Genomic DNA, 22,867 nt, shown 5'->3' on the forward strand with positions numbered 1-22,867 from the left:
AAATAAGATTCTTCTTTATATGTTTTCTTAATTTCGCTGTATGGATCAAGTTTACTATTATTGTCAATGTTATGCATTTTGTTAAACAACTACTATAGATTAAAGTTTTTATCATGATATATATGTGTATGTACATGTATGGGAATAGTTATGGTTGTGTTAATAGGGAGTTGAAGACATACACATTACGCTCTAAAATTTACCCATCAATCAATACACCAGTACCTGCTATGTGAAAACATTTCTTTTGCAGTGCTGGAGTTGGTAGGACAGGTACCTACCTTGCCATTGAGTATCTCACAGAATTCGTCAGGACCCACAACCTTTCAAACGAGTTCGATATATTTCAATATGTGCTGAAACTTAGACAGCATCGAAATTGCATGGTGCAAGCGAAGGTATGAGAAACTTTAGATGCTTTAATGATAAAGTTGTTTTATTGGCTATTAGAAAAAATATGAAAGACAGAAATATAGAAATAATACATAAATATGAGCATGTAATTGAAAACATTTGCATATCCACATTACATACGTACATGAGGTCATATCATTACTACATAACGATATGTTTTTTGTTTATTAAGGAACAATATCTCTTCATCCACGAGTGTCTTCGTGAGTTGGTGAATCGCCAAACGACGGTAGAAAACCTTAGCAATGACGGACTCCAGATGCCGAGCGAAGAGGAATATAGTGAACAACTGTTTGGTGCGTCTAACGGGTCGATTGAGATGTGTAGTAAGTCCCTTAACCGGCAATGCAAACTAAGGTCCCCAAATACATTTAGACTCGTTTGTTTTAAATGCTGTATTAGATAAAACTCAGTCACTGTACATATCTTGAGAGGTACGCGAAATGGGAGATAACTTCTATAGTTCTGGGATGACAACAATCTATTTATTAAACCAGTTGGACTCGTTTTGATCTATCTTGTGTTCATTCATTTTTGTGTATGTGAATCGTATTCATCTTCATCAACCGTGACACCCATTATACAAGGCATTGCAACATTATAAACATACAAAAATAGAATAAATGAATAGATGAAAATCAGATGTTCAAAGCATTTGAAGAGATGTATTTGGAATATTCATTGTAATATGTTTACGATTCTTGTAGACCCAGAGGACAAGCTGATGATAGAAGAAGACAATGATTCCGACAACTGCCACGCCGTGGGACACGAAAACCCTAGCATGACAACAGAACTGTAATTGCATTTTGAGGAACCTTTCATGCAATTAGAAACAGTCTATGGCTTACGAATCTCTTTTTTTTTGCAAAATGTTTGTGAATTATATTCATGTTTTCCTGTATCGGATGACATAGTGCAATATTAAGAGAGCATTACTCATGAAGTAAAGTTCTGTATATATTGGTTATTTAATGTAAGTAGTACAAGAACACCGAGGCCGGTAATGGTTCGCACTGGCTTGATATTTGCAATTCAGACATAAATAACTTTATCGATTGCTCGCGAGTAGTTCTAATAGTAATATAGTCAAATTCAAGGTAACTCAAACAATAGACATTTCGCAAACTACAGAAGCATAATATCTAGCTTATAATGTTATATTTTTTATTCAAATGTTATTATATATCACATTTTATAATGAAATATATCCAAACTGTATTGTTCTTGCTATGATGTTTAGACATATAAGATAATAAATAATAATTTATATAATAATATTAATATATATATATGTCTGAATTGTAACTAATGTATTTCATCATTTTATATAGCATGTTTTTATTTTTTTGAAAAATTGTTTTTGTTATTCATTCCCAGATATGATGTAATTTAAAAAAAGATATATGTTGATAATTTGATACTTGTTTATCTTTTCAAAACGCTCAGAGACGAGTTAAATGTTTTGGGAAATCAGTGCAGCAAATTTAATCAGATATTTATACACAAATTGCCTGCCCGTTATGTAGCACAGGATAGTGAAACCTGTACGTATACCGAAGTTCCTCGTCTTATTTTGTTACAAGTTTAGTATACAAGTAATTGTGTTACCTCTATATAATGTCATATGACCAAGATCCTGGTTAGACGAAGACTTTCACCAGTATGCGAATGAATGAATTTGTCTCAGCAATCAACGAATGATATAAAGTGAGAAAATTGTCAGGTGGTGACCTACAAGAGGATCTTAATAGCAGTTGGAGTTTTTTCTGGAAAATATTACTCCAAATTGTCCCAAATTAAAACCGTTCAACCTGTTCCTCGAGTCTCAATCCGAAAAAAGAAACGGTGGATAATGAGACAGAATGAAAATGTGTCGTCAACATGGCGATGAATCACGTTTAAGAACTTGATATTAATTAATGCTTTCATTTGTGGATTTGGTAAGAAATATAGATTTGGTTTTAGCTATGTTTTACAGCATTTTGTATCGCAAACGCATTTGTCCAAGGCACTGCATGACTTATTAGGGCCCGTATCGGAGATACGGGTGCCCTATAGTAATCACATTTTGTCATGACATTATGAGGCAAAGTTGATAGGAATTTAACAAGGAGGCAACTGACTTAAGGTCAAGGTCACTGGGTCTATGTCAAGGTCAAATATTGTATCTTTTTACTGATGAACATTTTTTATGTTAATATGAAGCAAAATTGTTCAGAACTTAACACGAAGTCAACTGATCAAAGGTCCAGGTTACGGGGTCGAAAGGTTCGAGGTCCAGGTCAAGTTTCGTATTTTTCAATGTTGAACATTTTGTTATGATATTATGAAGCAAAGTTGGTCGGAATTAAAGAATAAGTCAACTGACTAAAGATCAGGGTCATTGGGTTAAACGTCAAGGTCATTTGTGTCCAAAGGTCAAAAACAAACTGGATCTCTGACTTTGACATTGGCTCTTGATGGGGGAGGGATTTAAGGTGAAATAAAACAAGTCAGAGCTAACAAATGAGTATTGCACCGGTATTTACATTTCTGTTAGCCAAGCAAATATGGAGATGGAAGGAAACAAGACTCACATTATAGTAAATGAAAAATGTATATTTTGCTTCCTTGCGATTCTTTTTGAAGTCCAAATGTCAAACGTCAAGCTTAGCTATATGGGTAGATTGCTTCTTGATGATTATGGGGGATATATTGCCACAAGACGGGGCCCTTGCTGACCTGTCAGTAATCTAGTTTAACTTAGTTTAACTTAGTTCATTCTGAACGCAGGTATATATCTGCCTCTATATTCAGATCATAGTCCATATTTAATGTCCTTATGCTAATGTTACTTACATTGTAAGCCTATGTTCTGCTAGAACCGGACTACTTTTTGAAGCTACATTTAGATTAGGCACAATGTTCATTTGCTGTTTGCTTCCATATATTTAACCTATCCCTTTATATCAGCAAACTGTTGTTAGCGATATGCCGACAATAGTTTTTAATGTAATGTTTTTCAAATGTATCCTGAAGCTGGACTATTGTCTATTGATTCTAAAATGTGACTATTTTGATTTTGATAAGACGTCGTCGGGATATTAGTGATTCTCGTTGAGGATGAATGTATGTATTATATTATCATATTTATAGTCATGTATTGATTACAGCTAAGATATAGGTATGTCTTACTGTATCCGTGGAACGCTACCCTCAGGCAAAGGTTGTTTGCTTATCTGAAATGGCAATCATATTGCTATATAATGTCTCTTCAGGAAACTATATACTAATCATTGGTCATATTTATTCATGTTTTATATATATTTCTATTTGCATGAAATTTGACAATGGGGGACTACTTTATATGAACTGACATTATGCAGACACACTGCAGTGACATCTTCTGCATATAAGTTAGACATGGCGAACTGTTTTCTAGAGACTTAAATGCTAATAAGTAAATCTGTCAATTGTAGCGTCCATACCTATATGTTTTACCTTTTTTTTATTCATTTACCCTACCATGTCAAATAATAAATTTTACAGATGATACGGAGCGATATTAACTTGAGAAATCAAAATGTTGATAATATTTGGCCATTTTGCTGCAGTTCATTTCATTTTTACGTCAAATTGTAGTGTATGCCCAACGTACTACAAATGCCTAGCCTTTAATGATTTATATTGTTTTCTCGTCGAAGAGACTGTAAAATGATGTGTCCTTTCCAAAACAAAGTAAGTGTAGAAATGAAAGTTTATGCATACATTTTCATTACAGTTGACTCAACTATGTTGTGCTTGCCAATACAATTTAGATGCCATCGAAATCGGCAATAGGCACTAAATCATTAATGCGTATGTAACCGTTACAGCTACTACCGCATACATGTACTGCACTACTTTAACCATGTCGAAAAACATTTAAAGATCTTGAGTGACTACCCTTTAAAATGTACCGGAGGCTCTTTTTTCGTTTATTTTATAGATATAGTGGGTTTTATATATTTATAAATTATGGACTTTTGTCTCGCTTAATGTCGTTTTCTAAGGTCTGTTTAACACATATTCTCATAAATAAAAATCCTGAATTGTATTAATAGATATGATTTTTATGCTTTTGTCATTATAACAAGAGGTTGCTTAACAATGGTAACACCGTGTCAATATCACGAGACAGCGATCTCCACGTGATTATGAATTGATCAATGAGGATGTCGGTAAATGACATCATACGATATAAATAAAATCAAGCATCTTTATTTAGTATGTACATATATCAGATTTGTCTACATGATGTCGATAAAATATTTCATTAACTGATAATGTCCATGTTCTAGTAGTTTTAATAAGTTATAGACACAACAAACTCTCAAATTACACATTCACAGATCGATTTATTACAAAGCCAATTGACATGTATCACATTACATATATATATTTCTAAGATAAATATATCAAGCAAAAAATGTGTTATATACACAAGAAACATGACTGACTATTACATGGTAGTGTTTTCTATTTGGAAACTCTTCAGGACTTTCATACTTTGAGTGTCATCGCAGATCAATCCTGACGTGACGTTAGATTCAAAGTATAACTGAAATTCAAGTGTTTTTTTGGCGTTTGATGCCTGTCGGAACCTTTAACTACAAAACAATCCACAAAAAGTCTCGTTCTATTATTTGCTTCGAGAGTTTGTTTGGGGTGGTGTATCTAAATTTTCTCAAATTTGTTTTACTAATACAGGGAATAAGTTAAGTAATCACAGATTAGTGTTTTAAATAAATGTGTGCTTTACATCTTAGTGGCAATTAAAACAATTACCAAAATATATTACAAAGTGAACTTGTATTACATAAAGACAGCTTAACTGATAAAACGCTGATTTACATAGTTGACGACCCACACACATAGTAAATATCTAAATAATGAACTAAATAAATATCGAAATGAGATACAACAGGTTTGTCGTAAAAAATATAAAAAAAAATATAAATCTTTAGTACAGACAGAAACTAAGGTCAAACTATGGTTTTATAAATACTATTCACATCAATTCAAAGTAAAGATGTACATTCCATTTACAAATTAATCAAATCAAGTATACATGTATCAACAAGAGACAGTATCCACATTTTCCTACCTTTACCACACAAGTTAGTCAACAAACAAATATCTGCACACACTAGTACATATATATGCAATTTTATCAATACGCGAGTATATCAATCAACAAATGTACTGTAGCTAGTTCCATATTAAACGAGAAACTGAAATAGCAAACAAACTCCTACAAAACAAAAAAACTTGATAAATTTCGATACAATTACATATTTGTCTTGACAGTTAACGAAGTCAATACATTCGCTTCAAACTGACACATGGTTTCACAATTTTTGTATATTCATGCATGTTCTCCTTTGATTTCCAGTATATTTTTGTAATTGATAATATAAATGTAACACAGACAACCTGTTTTTATTTTTTTTCAATAAAAGATTTTTTTCGGAAAATCAGTGATATTGTGTTGTTGTTCTATTGATATGGATTACAACAAATTTGATATACTCACATATGCATTAGAATACATAACGTACTGGATCAAAACTGATTTTAAAATCTGAAAAACTTAGGTTTGGACGGGTAGGGGATTAAACTTAATATGATTTGGATACTGCTTAAACAAACATTAAATGGACCCTTCCTCATATTTTGATATCAGTTCTGATCAGGTACAACTCTTTCGTTTACTGGTTAGTCTTCTTCATCTCTTTACTTTATCACATGGACAGCGCCCGTCACAATCAACGCGGACACCCCTGAAATAGTATTAGAAATACACGTAAGAACACGAATAAAACAAATATTGAATATAAAACATATTAGAAAGCAGGAATGCCCGAGTTAATGCTTTAATCGGTCAAAATATATAACTTTGGAATTTTGCAGAAAAAAAGTATAGGTATTCATAAAATAATGTGAATTTTGTGGGATCAATCAGTCTGGAGTAATAAAGAAAAGAGTGAATTTTGAAAAAGCTGTTATTTATTAGACTCTATGTTATTTATTAGACTCTATGTTATTTACTAGTGACTTATTAGACTCTATGTTATTTACTAGTGACGATATGTTTGTATAACTGGGGGCAGGTGTTATAACCTTATGAAGCTATGGCATATCCCTTGTGAAACTTACTTGCATTGGGCGCTGCACGAGTTTGGGAACGTCTGTCCATTGACACCACACACAGGCTTCAAGATGAAAGGACATGCACATTGTTTTTTACATGGACATCTACCGTGACACTCAACGTCCGTGTTTCTGAAATAGCACGAACACATAAATAATACACATGAAATATCCNGCTATGTTATTTATTAGACTCTAAGTTATTTATTAGACTCTATGTTATTTAGAGTCTTATTCATTAGACTTTGTTATTCATTCGACTCTTATTATTTATTAGACCCTATGTTTTTTAGTCTTATTTATTAGACTCTATGTTATTTAGAGTCTTACTTATTTGACTCTATGTTATTTATTAGACTCTAAGTTATTTATTAGACTCTAAGTTATTTATTAGACTCTATGTTATTTATTAGACTCTGTTATTTATTAGACTCTATGTTATTTATTAGACTCTATGTTATTTATTAAACTCCATGTTATTTATTAGACTCCATGTTATTTATTAGACTCTATGTTATTTAGAGTCTTACTTATTAGACTCTATGTTATTTATTAGACTCTATGTTATTTATTACTCTAAGGTATTTATTAGACTCTAAGGTATTTATTAGACTCTATGTTATTTAGAGTCTTATTTATTAGACTCTATGTTATTTATTAGACTCTAAGTTATTTATTAGACTCGAAGGTATTTATTAGACTCTATGTTATTTATTAGACTCTAAGGTATTTATTAGACTCTATGTTATTTAGAGTCTTATTCATTAGATTCTAAGTTATTTATAAGACTCTATGTAGTCTTATAAATGATGTTGAATGAAGCTTCGATTGCAAAACTAGGTCACTACCGTCTTGTTGATAATGTTAAGTTTTACCTTTAGAAATTTTTACGCAACGCAATACGAATATTTCATCTTTATCTCATGTATTTTAGTTATTTTTCTTTATATTACATTGCTAAATACAAGTAGACAAAGGTAAGGATTCTGACTGGTTTAAAACGTGTAGAATAAGCCGAACTGAAAACAGAACATTGCAGATAAAATGTATTCATCAAAATATTATAAACAAGATTGGTATGTGTCATACATTTCCTATGTATGATTTGATATTGAAATCGATTGCTTAAGTGTTACACTGTATACAAGGGTATTGGGGAATGTTCATGATCTAGCTAAGTTTATCAAAAGATGATATGTTTATTGACAAGATGTAGAGTGTAGGTAAGCTGTAATTTAAATTACAGAATTTCTTTAATTGATTTCTACACGAAAGCAATGCTTGGATTAAAAAACAAACCTCAAAATAGTCTTTCAAAGCACTGATTGTCCCATTGGGAGTTATGTGAAGAAATCGCCATTAGTGACGATATGTTGTATAACTGGGGGCAGGTATGAAGCTATGGCATATCCCTTTTGAGCCTTACTTGCATTGGGCGCTGCACGAGTTTGGGAACGTCTGTCCATTGACACCACACACAGGCTTCAAGATGAAAGGACATGCACATTGTTTTTTACATGGACATCTACCGTGACACTCAACGTCCGTGTTTCTGAAATAGCAACGAACACATAAATAATACACATGAAATATCCAGTCGTATTGGTTTTAATAAGATAACCAAATCTTTGCCATATAAACATAGCCTGACGAAGCCATGCGTATACCTGAAAGATCATGGTAACTATGAACGTCTTATCGAACCTCACATTAATACAACACCAGGTATATTTACTCTCACATAATATATGACGGTTCTCTGATAAGGTTTTGTTTGGTTTAGTATTGTTTAACTCCCTATCAACAGCTATGGTAATTTANAAGTGCTACTACTGACGAAGACACTCAGCAGGACACCCCACCTTGTCACATTATACTGACAACGGGCGAACCAGTCGTCCCACTCCTAAATTGCTTAGCGATAAGCAGAAGAAGAAACTACCATTTTTACAGACTTTAGTATGTCTCAGCCAGTAATGAATACGCCATCAAACTAACAGTACGATCAAAGAAATGTCATCACACACTATACCCATCTACTTTTTGTGATTTTTAATTAAGTGCTTACGATATAAACCCGTTCTTTAAGTAAAATAAGCGTGATTAAAATGTCAATGCTGATACATGTATGTGTAAGCAACAACAGACACCGAAGAGACAGCATACCAACGGGAGACTTCATTAGCCTAAACACAAGCCGGTTGTACCAGACATTCCTGTAAACAGCTAAAACATACAGGAATGAAATAAACGTGAGGCGAGTTCACCAGTTCATACTATTTAATGTTCCGTTGAACAGATGTTGAAACACAAGACGTTAATGTCAGTTAAGGCCTGCTTATTAATTCACTCACCTGCATGTTGCAATACACGAGTTTGAATAGGTCCTTCCGTTGATGCCACAAACAGGGCGGTGCATTCTAGGGCAGGCACACCTCGATTTCCTTGGTTTGGGTTTGCACGGACACGCCCCTTTACATGCTATCTCCGTCCGGCTATCATGAAACACAAACATTAAGGCAGGCTATGTACTTAAGCGTCAGAAAATCTTTACCCCATAAGTTCGTTGTGTATGATTCCGGACTAAAACGTTATTTCATTTCAAGTCTTTTTTAAAGACTTTCATATATAGGAATCCTACACATCACATAGATTCCTTATAGTTTTGGGCATTATTTGTTTTAACTCAACGTTTATTATTTAATGACTAGTTTAACAAACTGCTTTTGTTTTGAAATAATACACATATTCTTAGAAAATGTCTTTTGTATATAAATTGCTTTTACACAATGAGAGTACCTGCATTTTGCTAAGCATGCGTTATTATACATCTTGCCATCCTTTCCACACACCGGACGAAAGTTTCGAGGACATGCGCAAACACGTAAAGGCATTTTGCTGGCATCACACGGGCATGTTGCTTTGCATTCAACGCTAACGTTTCTGAAACAATTTGATAATAGTTTGATGATATTGTGATATAATGTACGTTTCCTATTTATCTAAATACAACATTGTCCTTAAAGAAATGATTTACATAACCTACATGACGGTGTTTATAATATCTTTTCAATAAACTCTATATCAATTGATGAAACTAAAATAGTAAATTGAAAAATTAAATCTCAACTAGTTATTTTGTTTTTACATTGCATTTTAAAAATCCTGTTTTTTTATTTTTATATATTTTTGAAAAGTGACTACTAGATTTATCAGTATCCACAACTGAAACAGGTATCAGAAGATGTACCAAAATAATAGCAAGTATGATCGTGTTTCTATAGTTAGGTCATCTTAGTTGGGGTTCCACTTAAGTTGTATGGTGCGATATCTGACCTTGGGCACGAGAGGGTAACATCAGGGCCCTTAGTTATGAAACTGTTCTCATGCTCAAGCATGGATTATGTGCTCAAACAAACTTTGTTGTAATTCTCTTAAATCATGTCAAACGATCAAAAAGTTAAATGTAAACATTGAAAACAGCATTCGGCTTTAATTCTCTTCATTTTTTTCCGCCGAATAATTGACAAAATAAGATTTTGTTATTGATTTATAATCGGAAAAGAAATTAGTCTTGAGCACACAATCCATGCTTGAGCATGAGAACGGTTTCATGAATACGGGCCAAGAAGTCTTTTGTATTTCTTTCCATTGAATTCAGTAACTATGCCATCATGGCTTAATTTAATGAGATCATTTCTCGGATTTATATAAGTTATTTCAACTTGTTTCCGGATCCCATTTCTCTGTACTTTGTATGTTACGTGGTGTCATGCAACTTAATGTGGAATGAAATAAAGTTTATATTAAGAAGTCGTACGATGGGTCCTTGGTAAGTTCCGTGTCACGACCACCAGGACAATGCCTTATATAAAGTAGGGAGATACACTGTAGCAGCCTTTTCATATCTTTATCACGAGTTTATCTTTAAATCACCTTTAACGTCACGTTTACCTCTAGCGTACCCTGTACTTACCGGCATGATGCTTCACACCCGTTAGAATAGGTTCGTCCGTCCTTGCCACATACGGGTCTCAAAATCTTTGGACAAGCACACTTCACTGGTTGATTGCATGGACACTCGCCTTTACAAGCCTCTTTAACATTCCTTCGTAGAGATGACAGTACATCGTTATTACAATGAAACATTCAGAAACGCTAATAAGATATTAAATGAATTGTTAATCGATTTTTTATTAATTGAACGTCGAACTGAATGAAAAATAAATAATTTGTGACACCTTTGCTAAACTAACACATCGTAAGCCTGCATAAACTGTTCATTGTATCTAATCCACTGATAGGTTTTAAACATATTTATTGTCATTACGATCGGTGTTTCATGTGTCAATTGTATGGTGGGCTGTTATACTAAATATTTGTGTCAATATTTTATTTTTCAACGATCTGAATTGTTGACTTTGTCATTTTCATCAATTACTAACCATGACGAGAATTGTAAACATTAGAAACAGTTACTCGTCCAAATAGGACTATCAGATATTGCATGTTTCTCGGATAGAAACAATAAATACCAACATCTATGAAATATCGTGTTTTAGTCTCAAAGACACAGTTGTCTGCCTAGCTCAACGACCTATTTCGGAACTACCTTGTTATATTGATACAGTAAAATATACAATGAACATGATATCATACATGAAGCTAGAAATTAACAGTAAACATATAAATAGTACTAACGCGCAATTAGCTCCGCATGCGTTTCCATAAGTTTTTCCGTCGAGGCCACATACTGGGTTGTATTCCTTGGTACAGATACAGGGCGTGGTTCTATTACAGGGACACTCCCCTCTACAGGCCTCCGACACACCCCTACAGCAGTGAATACAAGTGATTAACATACACTTCAGGGGAGATAATTCTAATTACATATGTGATTTAAGTGGTGCAGACCGAAAAGGATAAAACATTGAATATGTGATTTTTAAACGCTTGTACACAAACGATCAATGTGACCACATGTACATGTATTTATTTTTGAGTTGTGTAACTTGTGACGCCCCATAACGTGTTGATATCATATGTGTCTTTGTTGAGACATAAAGAACGAGATACGTACGCGCACTTCGCCTCGCACGTGTTACTGTAAGTTTTCCCATTTAGTCCACACACAGGTCTGAATTCCCGCGTACACATACAGGGCTTTTGACTCTTACATGGACATTCACCTTTACACTCAACGTCCAAACCACTGTTATAATAGAAACAAAGATATATGGTATAGGTTGTAGCTGTATCGGTCGACTAAAATCACCAAGATGTAAATTATGAAGTAGGTAAAATTGCTTGAGAACTATTCTGAAATGTTTTCAACTGCTAAACGTAACCTTCCGATTATTAACGTCATTGTTGTACCGGATGCAATCTAAATCTTATTGGCTTTCATGTTTTATTGCACTAAAACTTGCTCAACGAACGCGAACCCCCAACCATCTGGAAGTAAAGATATGTGATCCAGAATATTTATCGTTCGGAGAGCCACATTTGACATATGTCATAATATAAAAAACAGACGAATTTCCTGATAGAATCACGAAATGCAAACAGAAGCATACCAGTGAACCTGACAAATATTGAGTACTAAATTTTGTTTTCGAATGATACAGTGAGACTGTTTAGAACAACGCACATCAGCAATGAGATATAAAGTTGTTTCAACAAATAGTTATAAGTAAAGACAGCCATCATCGCCAGGTTACCAAAGATTTAGGTACATGGAAATACACGTTATCATAACAACAGTCAAGTACTTACGCACAGTTAGCTCCGCATACGTTTCCGTATGTTTGTCCATTTACACCACACACAGGCTGGTAATCTGCGGTACATATACAGGGCTTGGTTTTGTTACACGGACACTCCCCTTTACAGGCCTCTGCCACACCCCTAAAAAAAATCCAACTAGATTAGGCGTTGTCAGGAACATGGAGACTGGCTCTCAATTAGACATATACAATTATTTGTACATTTGTAGAGGAACGCAGATATCAATGTACCGTTGTTGGGAGTGTCACACATCAGGTGAATTTGTTATCACAAAACCAGTTTTGGTTTATAATTTCGGTTTAGAACTGGTTCGGCTTTGGTTTCAAAGCTGGTTTTGGTTTAGTACTGTTCAAAAAAATGTCTTGTTTAACACAAAAAATGGCTTCAAAACAAATGTGTTCAGTACTAATACTTCAAGTGTTTCTCAATGGTGACCGATGACACGGATTGCATCCTCGTGTTTAATATCGGTTTGAAGCAGCCGCGATTACATACTGTATCGGTAGAAAACTGTTGATATGACTGTCAAGAAAACGTATACAATCTACTAATAGACACAAAATCTAGCAAAATAAAGGTATTTTAAAAAGATAAAAACAAACATTTTTCAACAAATCTAACCTGCCGAAAGTAGCCATCATATGTTTCCGTGCATGTATTTTGTTTCAGTATGCTTTGATGGGTATTTCAAGTATGATCTTTAATTGTAAAATTAATTATCAAAACAAATTTTTCAAAATTGCATATTTATTTTTACTGATTTTTCAATATTTCAACTTCAACAAATTCATATAATTTAACAGATGTATTCCTTTAGATATGATAGAAATGTCTGCACAGCAGAGATGGACGTTTGATATTTTGAAAATTTCCTCTGCATTCACTTCTACCATCACGTTTCTTGTAATCGACGCCATCTTTGATTAGGAAACCAATTATAAAACCACACCCGGGTGCGGTTTGATCATTTTTTCGAACCGGTTTTGGTTTACCGTTAACAAATGAAAAACCAGTTTCAGTTTAAAACTAGTTTTAAACTGGTTTTCATTAAAAAATAGAAAGTTTACAAAACCAGTTCGAAACTAAAACTAGTTTTGTGATAACAAATTCGCCTAATAGGGACCCAATATGGTCCGGATTAAATTCTGTACCATACATTTAATCATAATAAAAAAATACTGTTAAAATTCATTAATTAGCTGTAAATAAAATACAGATAAAGGACAACTAGAATACATATTTGATAATAAACTTAAGGGATGCCACCAGGTTGTGTTATCTTGCATGGTATATATCCTGCTATAGTATAGATTGTATCCCTGTTTGAGATTCTCTGAATATGGTACTCACGCGCAATTCGCCCCACACGTGTTTCCGTAGGTTTTCCCATCAATTCCACAGACGGGGTCAAAGTTCAAAGGGCATAAACATGGTTTTGGTGGAGTGCATGGACACTCACCAAGACACCCTACTGCAGCGTTTCTGGAATAGGATTATGAAAGCTGTACATATTGTATTTTAATCTCTCTTCACATGCTTTTTATAACATGCTCATTTTATATAAAGAAATATAGTGAAAACAGTTTGAAGAACTGGTATATCTAACATAGTCGTTTATAATATATATTGGTGGGTATGGCTTTTTAATATAAAGCAATTTATCATATCTAATTATAAAACAGAACACAATGTACAATACTATCAATAATCCATACAGCTGTGTCGTTTTGTATGTACACTTGATAAACATTATTTCAATCGACTAATTCCTCTCCAACACTTACTTGTATTAAACGTCATCAAGGGTAAAGTCTACATACATATTGATGGAAGCTACTCACGCGCACTTTAAGACACATTTGTTTCCGTAAGTTTTCCCATCTACTCCACATATTGGATTATATTCCTTGGTACAGATGCAGGGCGCGGCTCTATTACAGGGGCACTGCCCTCTACAGGCCTCTGACACACCCCTACAGATAGAGTATAGAGGAGCGATAAGTAGGGCACAAAAACTAAACGAACTTTTAACAAATAAAATAGTGTATGATCAATAAAGGCTTATCAGCATTCATTTTGTCATGCACAAGGTTGGCTGTTACATATAACGTTCGAATAGCTGTTGTATTGACATTTTGGTATTCTTTTATTTTCTACGTCATTTGGCTTACGAGCCTTAGTATTCAAAACGTGTTTCACTATTTTACGTTTACAATTTCACCGATAGGGTTTTCTTAATGATGGTAGGCATACGTCCTGTTTTGGTATTACTAATTACTATATTGTCATTTTAAACCGTGCCTTTATTGGATCGTCAATTACTTTTAATTGTATTGTTAGAGCGTGCAATGTTATAGTACCTACTGTTAATGGTATAGTGTGGGTTTTTTGGGAGGTTTTATAGATTGCATTGGTTTGGTTTGTATCGGTATGGTCAATTTTAAATTGGTGTTGTCATGATTTGGTATTTTTTGTTACTGTTGATTGCTTGTATTGATGTGTTTGTTTGAACTGATGTTTTTAATTGCTGGTAAATACTAATGATTGTTGTTTGGTTCGTAATTTACATTAATACTCACGCGCATTTTGCCCCACAAGGATTGTTGTATGTCTTGCCGTCCGTGCCACATACAGGGTTCAATTCCCGGGTACATGCACATCGAGACCTACAAGGACATCTTCCCTGACAGCCGATAGTGGTCCGCCTGATTATACAGCAGTTCATGGTTTATTGTAGTAGTTAGATTGGCGAATTGTGCATTTATTTGATTAACGTTTTTGTAAATTAAAAAAATGATGAAACCTACTATACCTACAACGATTAGTGACTGAATGTGTGCATTTAATCGAAGGCAGCTAAACTTGAACAAAACATGCAGACAGCGGGTTAGGGTGTCTAAAAAAACAAACGAAAATGCCCTCTTAAATCTTAGCATCGGTCTTACATATAGGGTGGGTAGATAATACACTATCACACTGTCTGTCGTAGTAAAAATGTAATCATGTAAGAAGGGGTAAAGATTAGGCAATGCGCCGGCTGATTAATCATCAGTTTACTTGTCACTATTTCAATACTATTAATAGGAGAGTAACCTGACTAACATGTTAATGCGAGTTCAGCTGTGTTTTTCGAGCCCTAATGTACTTACGCGCATTTTGCTGTACAAGGGTTGTCGTAGTTATTGCCGTCTACCCCACAAACAGGGTTATACTCCTTGGTACATACACATCGATTGTCCACGTCACAGGGACATCCACGCTCACACTTGATCTGTACTCTCCTGTAACAGTCATAATATATACAAACTGTATTCTGTTCGATATGCAAAGTTCAGCAGGTTATGACGGTACACTTCCCCTCTTGCTACAGTAAAACATCCCCCCCACTGTTACTACAGTAAAACATACACCCTCCACTGTAACTACAGTAAAACAAACATACTCACTCCACTGTTACTACAGTAAAACATACACCCTCCACTTTTACAACAGTAAAACATACTCCTTCCACTGTTACTACAATAAAACATACTCCCTCAACTGTTACTACAGTAAAACATAGTCCCTTCACTGTTACTACAGTAAAACATACTCCCTCCACTGTTACTACAGTAAAACATAAACCCTCCACTTTTACAACAGTAAAACATACTCCCTCCACTGTTACTACAGTAAAACATACTCCCTCAACTGTTACTACAGTAAAACATACTCCCTCCAATGTTACTACAGTAAAACATACATCCTCCACTGTTACTACAGTAAAAAATACACAATCCCCTGTTACTACAGTAAAACTTACACCGTTCCCTGTTACTACAGTAAAACATACAGCCTCCACTGTTACTACAGTAAAACATGCTCCCTCAACTGTTACTACAGTAAACCATACACCCTCCACTGTTACTACACTAAAACATACACACTTCACTGTTACTACAGTACAACATACACCCTCCGCTGTAACTACAGTAAAACAAACATACACACTCCACTGTTACTACAGCAAAACATCCTCCCTCCACTGTTACTACAGTTAAACATAACCCCTCCACTTTTACAACAGTAAAACATACTCCCTCCACTGTTACTACAGTAAAAAATACACAATCCCCTGTTACTACAGTAAAATATACACTGTCCCCTGTTACTACGGTACAACATACACTGTCCCCTGATACTACAGTAAAACAAACATACATATTGTATTTTAATCTCTCTTCACTATATTTCTTTATATAAAATGAGCATGTTATAAAAAGCACAGTGGAGGGTGTAGGTTTGTTTTAGTGTAGTAACAGTGGAGGGTGTATGTTTTACTGTAGTAATAGGGGACGGTGTATGTTTTACCGTAATAACAGGGGACAGTGTATGTTGAACTGTAGTAACAGGGGACAGTGGATGTTTTACTGTAGTAACAGGGAACGGTGTAAGTTTTACTGTAGTACCAGGGGACAGCGTATGTTGCACTGTAGTAACAGGGGACAGTGGATGTTGTACTGTAGTAACAGGGGACAGGGTATGCGTTACTGTAATAACAGGGGACGGTGTATTTTTTACTGTAGTAACAGGGGACGGTGTACGTTGTACTGTAGTAACAGGGGACAGCGGATGTTGTACTGTAGTAACAGGGGACCGTGTATGTTTTATTGTAGTAACAGGGGAAAGTGTATGTTTTACTGTAGTAACAAGTGTATGCGTTACTATAATAACAGGGGACGGTGTATGTTTTACCGTAATAACAGGGGACAGTGTATGTTGAACTGTAGTAACAGGGGACAGTTTATGTTGTACTGTAGTAACAGTGAAGTGTGTATGTTTTAGTGTAGTAACAGTGGAGGGTGTAGGTTTGTTTTAGTGTAGTAACAGTGGAGGGTGTAGGTTTGTTTTAGTGTAGTAACAGTGGAGGGTGTAGGTTTGTTTTACTGTAGTAACAGTGAAACATACACCGTCCCCTCTTACTACAGTACAACATACACTGCCCCCCACTGTTACTACAGTAAAACATACACTGCCCCTGTTGTTACAGTAAAACATACACTCTCCCCTGTTACTACAATACAATATACACCGTGTCCCCTGTGACTACAGTAAAACATACACTGTACGCTGTTACTACAGTAAAACATAAACCCTCCACTTTTACAACAGTAAAACATACTCCCTCCACTGTTACTACAGTTAAACATACACTGTCCCCTGTTGCTACAGTAAAACATACACTGTTCTCTGTTATTACAGTAAAACATACGCCGTCCCCTGTTACTACAGTACAACATAAACTGTCCCCTGTTACTACAGTGCAACATACGCTGTCCCCTGGTACTACAGTAAAACTTACACCGTTCCCTGTTACTACAGTAAAACAGACACTGTCCCCTGTTATTACAGTAAAACAAACACTGTCCCCTGTTACTACAGGAAAACATACACTGTCCCCTGCTACTACAGTAAAAAATACACCCTTCACTGTTACTACAGTACAACATACTACAGTAAAACATACACTCTCCCCTGTTACTACAGTTAAACATACACTGTCCCCTGTTATTACAGTAACGCATACACTGTCCCTTATTATGATATTAAAGCATACACTCTCCCCTGTTACTACAGTAAAACATACACTGTCCCCTTTTACTTTAGTAAAACATACACTGTCCCCTGATACTACAATACAATATACACCGTCCCCTGTTATTACAGGAAAAGATACACTGTCCCCTGTTACTACAGTATAACATACACTGTCCCCTGTTATTACATTAACGCATACACTGTCCCTTATTATTATAGTAACGCATACACTCTCCCCTGTTACTACAGTAAAACAGACACTGTCCCCTGTTATTACAGTAACGCATACACTGTCCGCTGTTACTACAGTACAACATACACTGCCACCTGTTACTACAGTAAAACATACACCGTCCCCTGTTACTACAGTAAAACATACACTGTCCCCTGTTACTACAGTAAAACATACACTCTTCTCTGTTACTACAATACAATATACACTGTCCCCTGTTACTACAGTACAACATACACTGTCCCCTGTTATTACAGTAAAACATACACTGTCCCCTGTTACTACAATACAATATACACCGTCCCCTGTTATTACAGTAAAAGATACACTGTCCCCTGTTACTACAGTAAAACATACACTTTCCCCTGTTACATGTACTACAGTAAAGCATACACTGTCCCCTGTCATTACAGTAAAACATACACCCTGCCCTGTTACAATATGTACTGACAGTTAAACATACACTACAGTAAAATACAACTTTGCACTGTTACCTCAGTAAAACATGACTCTCTATGTTACTACAGTAAATCATACATCCTCTCCTGTTACTATAATCAAATATACACCCTCTTCTGTCACCAGGTAAACAACGCTATGATGATACAAGTATCTTTCCGAGTTTGTTGGTCATATCAAGATCGTCATTATTCCGCACTTCGTTTTGCCTTACATAAGCTTCTTTTTCAGTGTTGAATCTAAATACAGTTCAAGAAAATAAATGTGTTGACCCTATTATAATATTTATTTAAATGAAACAGAAAAAGAGCAAACACTACGCACATGCATAACGCAAGCTTCCGCCTACACACACATTTTACATCGCCTAGCTACTCAAGATATCAATTGTAATGCAGGAATTTAAAATCCTGCGTTTTAACGTACCTGCGATTAGCGACACATTTGTTCCTGTATGATCGACCGTCAACACCACACACTGGCTCACTAAGTACATTGCATCGTCGTCTCCAATCTGCAATGTAAATCCTCCATCAAGCCATGTGTTGGCTACTTGCTTTTTAAGGTGTATACATATATTCAAAGAGCTAAGGAGCAGGGACATATTTTAGTTAACAACTCAATGCAAGTAACAGATATTATACCGTTTGCTACTACATTCAACCATAACAATGTTAACATGTTCCCGATTATGAAAGTTCACGAAAACTTAAAAATAGCGAAAAAATGAAATTTGACTTTGAGAAGAAGAAATGAATTATTGCAAAAGACAGCCAAAGTATCTTAAACGTCTACTGTATAAATCAAAATTTGATGACAAAATGAATGTAAATTACAGCGTGACAAAGTGTATGAGACTTAGTGTAGATAATGTAGCATGACTTTTTAATGTAAAAATGTCAAATAATTTCAAATACGATGCAATAAGAATTGCAAATAAAAAAATGTAATATCTGTTGTAATTAGTAAAAGAAATAAACTACGTCAAATAATGGCAGTGCATCGCAAACAAAACTGCGAGCTTACACAATTTATTAGTGAATGATCAGAATTTAGTTTTATTAATTTATCGAATGACCACATCATGTATTGTTGAAAGAGAATTAAATGAGAACATGCTTATTTAAATGTTAAAACCGGGCCTAAACGCAGGAACTTTTGAGCATCTCTTAGAAGTTTAAATTTAGAAGTTCCGTGTTTTTATATGTTCAGATGAACTAGATAAATGTTTGCAATACGTGTACTTTGTGTATGATGTGATGACTTTTGAGGTCTTTAAATATGTGAAATTTATATATGACGTCACGATTCAAATAAATTCAAATCATCCAAAGAGCCCAAAAATGAGCGAATGAACTAACGATATTAATTCTTAAGTCTTATATGTTTTGTTTTATTTCTTTAATAATACTACTAACTTATTACAACCTAGTTCGTAGGTCGTCTCAAAGCGTTTCACAAATTTATTATCCGTGGTTATAGGTCATTTGCAACCATCCAATATCTTTCTCGTCTTCCAGGGGAGCATACAGCCGGTGCTGCCATTTCGGTGCTAACAGCTAGCATTTAACAAATCTAGCACTGCCCAACCACGTATTCATTTACAGTTGAGTAGACTGGAACAAGCGGAGTAAAGTATTTTGCTCAAAGATACAACACAGTGGCTTGATTCGAACCCGCAACCCTTCGGTCACGAGTCCGGCGTCCTACCACTAGACTACCGTGCCTCCAAGTCTATATATAAATACTCTACATCAAGGCTAAGTATATATATAACAAAAAAAGAATTAGAAAAAAACGTACATGAATATGTACATGGTCAACCAGATATATACCGTAAAGCTGTCAGGAATACATTATTCATCTGAATGCTGTACATCCAAATATTTTTACTAATATGTATCATCTAATAGTAAACTCGCCGCTTGTATTGCTGTACAAGCTGTTAGGACATTCCTTGTTATTTTGTTACCAGGACCGATATATGAGTATTGCGTATTTTTGTACTCACGTCTTGGCTTTATAAGTTCAACATATAAGTTTGTACAATAGCATTCCATTCAAAATGTCCAAATAAATATTATTGGGTTTCCGTAATATATTTATGGAATTAATTGGGGCTACTATAGAATTGATTCGTACAGCTTTTAGAATAACTACAATACTTACGACGTGCTTCAGCCTCGTGCACAAGGTAGCACACGGCTACCAGTAGTAGCACTTGTAAGTGGAGAAAACTCTTCATCGTGGTGTGTTATCTTCAGTAATCCAGAAATATCTGAAAGAAAGGATGACACGCTTTTATAAACACATCCAGTCAGGATGTCACGTCTTACACCAGCTGTCCACTATATTTGACAGGACTGAGAGGAATATTAACGTCAGTTATAGAATAATGGCGAACACAGGCTAATGGCGGACGGTTAAATGAAGGATATGAGTCACACAGGTGAAGCAATCATTAGACCCCGTCAGAGGCAATCATCTATCACAGCCCTGCCACGTCTGGTTAGATGTTGCTCTCAGGCAGACACATTTCAATATATTTTATTGATTATTTGCTGAAGATGCTCCCTTCTGTTGGGCTACTAATATAGGGAATAGACTTGTGAAGTAATATTAAGAAGGCGTTCCCACTTACAGTACTTCTATAAAAACACCAAGATACAAATGTATTATACAAATACATATAGGATCTTGCATGAGTTTCCATTTCATATGAGATTTATGAAACGACTCTTAACATTTTTTCAATTTAGCGAGCCTCTGGCAAGCTAAAATGATAAACTGGTGACGAGTTTCATAAATTTCATATGAAATGAAAACGAGTCTAAGATCCTTTTTATCACATAATCAAGATTTATGGCATTTGTTTGTGTCAAATGACAGTTTTCATGCAACCGTGAAATGTAAAAAGCCGCCATTTCGACTCTAGTGCGTAAGTCTGTGACGTCATGTACTTGGCGTGACGCCACAATTCAAACAATTGAAACTTACAACCAATCACAGGGCTGATATGTCATAATACATCGGTTACTATTCACTGGATAGCACAGTTCATTATTTGATAATACAATATTTGAAGCAGTTCCACACTTAAACGTCCAATATACTACAATTTGTACAGGTTGGTTGGGATGTACAGTTTCATTCTTATTCGAAATTTATAGCAATGTTGCAGGCACATGAAATTGACCGGATGTTATAGTGTTACTCTTTGTGGTAAACGTTATGGTTATTCTTTCATCCCCACCATCCCTGATATATATGTTGTATTTCATATAGCAGTTTTCAGCTTAACATTGGTCTGAAACAAATTATGCGCGTCACAGATGCACGACTTGTTGTTATAGATATTTAATGCATTTCGCATGGCGGCACATAGGTACACGGCGTTATCATTGGTTACTGAATACCTGTGCTAATGTTTGGTTCATTACTACGAAATATAAGGAAAGCTTGATATATGATACAGCATATTGTTTTTGACACTCACAATAATATAATCTTGAGGCGTTACGATTTCATAATAGATAATAGTATTAATAGTCGGGAATTTCGGGATCAAAGTTTACTGATTTACCGTGGTTCATAGTTTGTAGATCAAAAGGAAAGTTAATAAATATACATATCGTATCACTTTCTGATTCATCTTCAAGGCAAGCAGTCAATGTCTCCGAATATCATACAAGGCAAATATCATGAACTTTTTGAAGATATCACCAGTTTCTGCATTTTCGTCATATCTCTACGGTTTTACTGCATTGAGAATGTACGGCAATTCAGAAAAAAAAATGACAACAAATCATAACGAAGATTGAAACGTAAACGTACCTGTAGTTTACGTGTTTTCCTTGGTATGCTTCACTTCTGTTTGATATTGACTGTGTTTACCGGGTGTTTATATAATGTTTAGGGGGCGTTTGTCACCAAGTTGACCTACCAGTCAAGTCGAACCGGAAAGTAGCTTAATTTAATAGCACTCATCGTCAAATGTGACACCACACCACAAAGGCTAGAAAGTAAGACTAAATCTCGATACCATGTGCTTTCGTTTGCTCGTAAAACTTGTACGGAGGACATAAGATACCATATCTGTAAATTTTTGTATGAGGCGATCTATAGGCCTAACCTACACTCATTGTTCCTATCGCATGATACAGTACAATGTAAACAACAGGACAAACTAAGAAATACACATCGAAACAAACAAGGCATTAGTAT

The 22,867-nt window shown here is 35.0% G+C and overlaps 2 protein-coding genes across 4 annotated transcripts in view; one reads left to right on the top strand and one right to left on the bottom strand.

Moving 5' to 3' along the window:
* The window catches only part of LOC110458055 (tyrosine-protein phosphatase 10D-like), a 32,622-nt gene extending 30,962 nt beyond the window's left edge, over nucleotides 1-1,660 (top strand). The window contains exons 22-24 of one of the 2 annotated variants that reach the window (XM_021509604.1): nucleotides 254-398; nucleotides 587-740; nucleotides 1,122-1,660. In XM_021509604.1, coding sequence (XP_021365279.1) covers nucleotides 254-398; nucleotides 587-740; nucleotides 1,122-1,216 — 394 coding nt within the window. In that variant the 3' untranslated portion in view covers nucleotides 1,217-1,660. The remainder of the gene's footprint in view (nucleotides 1-253; nucleotides 399-586; nucleotides 741-1,121) is intronic. The other variant, XM_021509605.1, reaches the window with a different exon arrangement.
* A 3,113-nt stretch (nucleotides 1,661-4,773) lies between these two features.
* On the bottom strand, nucleotides 4,774-22,560 carry LOC110458054 (serine protease inhibitor dipetalogastin-like). 2 transcript variants are annotated; one of them, XM_021509602.1, is made up of 15 exons: nucleotides 22,478-22,560; nucleotides 20,813-20,921; nucleotides 19,070-19,157; nucleotides 15,525-15,656; nucleotides 14,955-15,080; nucleotides 14,217-14,348; nucleotides 13,726-13,857; nucleotides 12,364-12,495; nucleotides 11,669-11,800; nucleotides 11,290-11,421; nucleotides 10,565-10,696; nucleotides 9,388-9,531; nucleotides 8,943-9,083; nucleotides 8,015-8,140; nucleotides 4,774-6,218 (listed from the first exon to the last, which is right to left on the bottom strand). In XM_021509602.1, the coding sequence occupies exons 2-15, from the start codon at nucleotides 20,886-20,888 to the stop codon at nucleotides 6,164-6,166; spliced, it is 1,680 nt and encodes a 559-aa protein (XP_021365277.1). In that variant the 5' UTR covers nucleotides 20,889-20,921; nucleotides 22,478-22,560; the 3' UTR covers nucleotides 4,774-6,163. The 2 variants fall into 2 exon arrangements, with proteins under 2 accessions (XP_021365277.1, XP_021365278.1); XM_021509603.1 differs by lacking the exon at nucleotides 11,669-11,800.
* Nucleotides 22,561-22,867: the final 307 nt, after the last annotated feature.

The sequence above is a fragment of the Mizuhopecten yessoensis genome, unplaced genomic scaffold (genome assembly GCF_002113885.1).
Source record: "Mizuhopecten yessoensis strain PY_sf001 unplaced genomic scaffold, ASM211388v2 scaffold9417, whole genome shotgun sequence".
Classification (NCBI taxonomy): Eukaryota; Metazoa; Mollusca; class Bivalvia; order Pectinida; family Pectinidae; genus Mizuhopecten; species Mizuhopecten yessoensis.

Bases quoted from the DNA above. Each gene is read 5' to 3' on its own strand.
- LOC110458054 (XM_021509602.1), bottom strand. From the start codon at position 20,888: ATGAAGAGTTTTCTCCACTTACAAGTGCTACTACTGGTAGCCGTGTGC. The intron at 15,657-19,069 runs GTACGTTAAAAC...TGACTGTTACAG, and splicing joins AAATGTGTCGCTAATCGCAG to GAGAGTACAGATCAAGTGTG. The intron at 15,081-15,524 runs GTAAGTACATTA...CTGTATAATCAG, and splicing joins CCTTGTACAGCAAAATGCGC to GCGGACCACTATCGGCTGTC.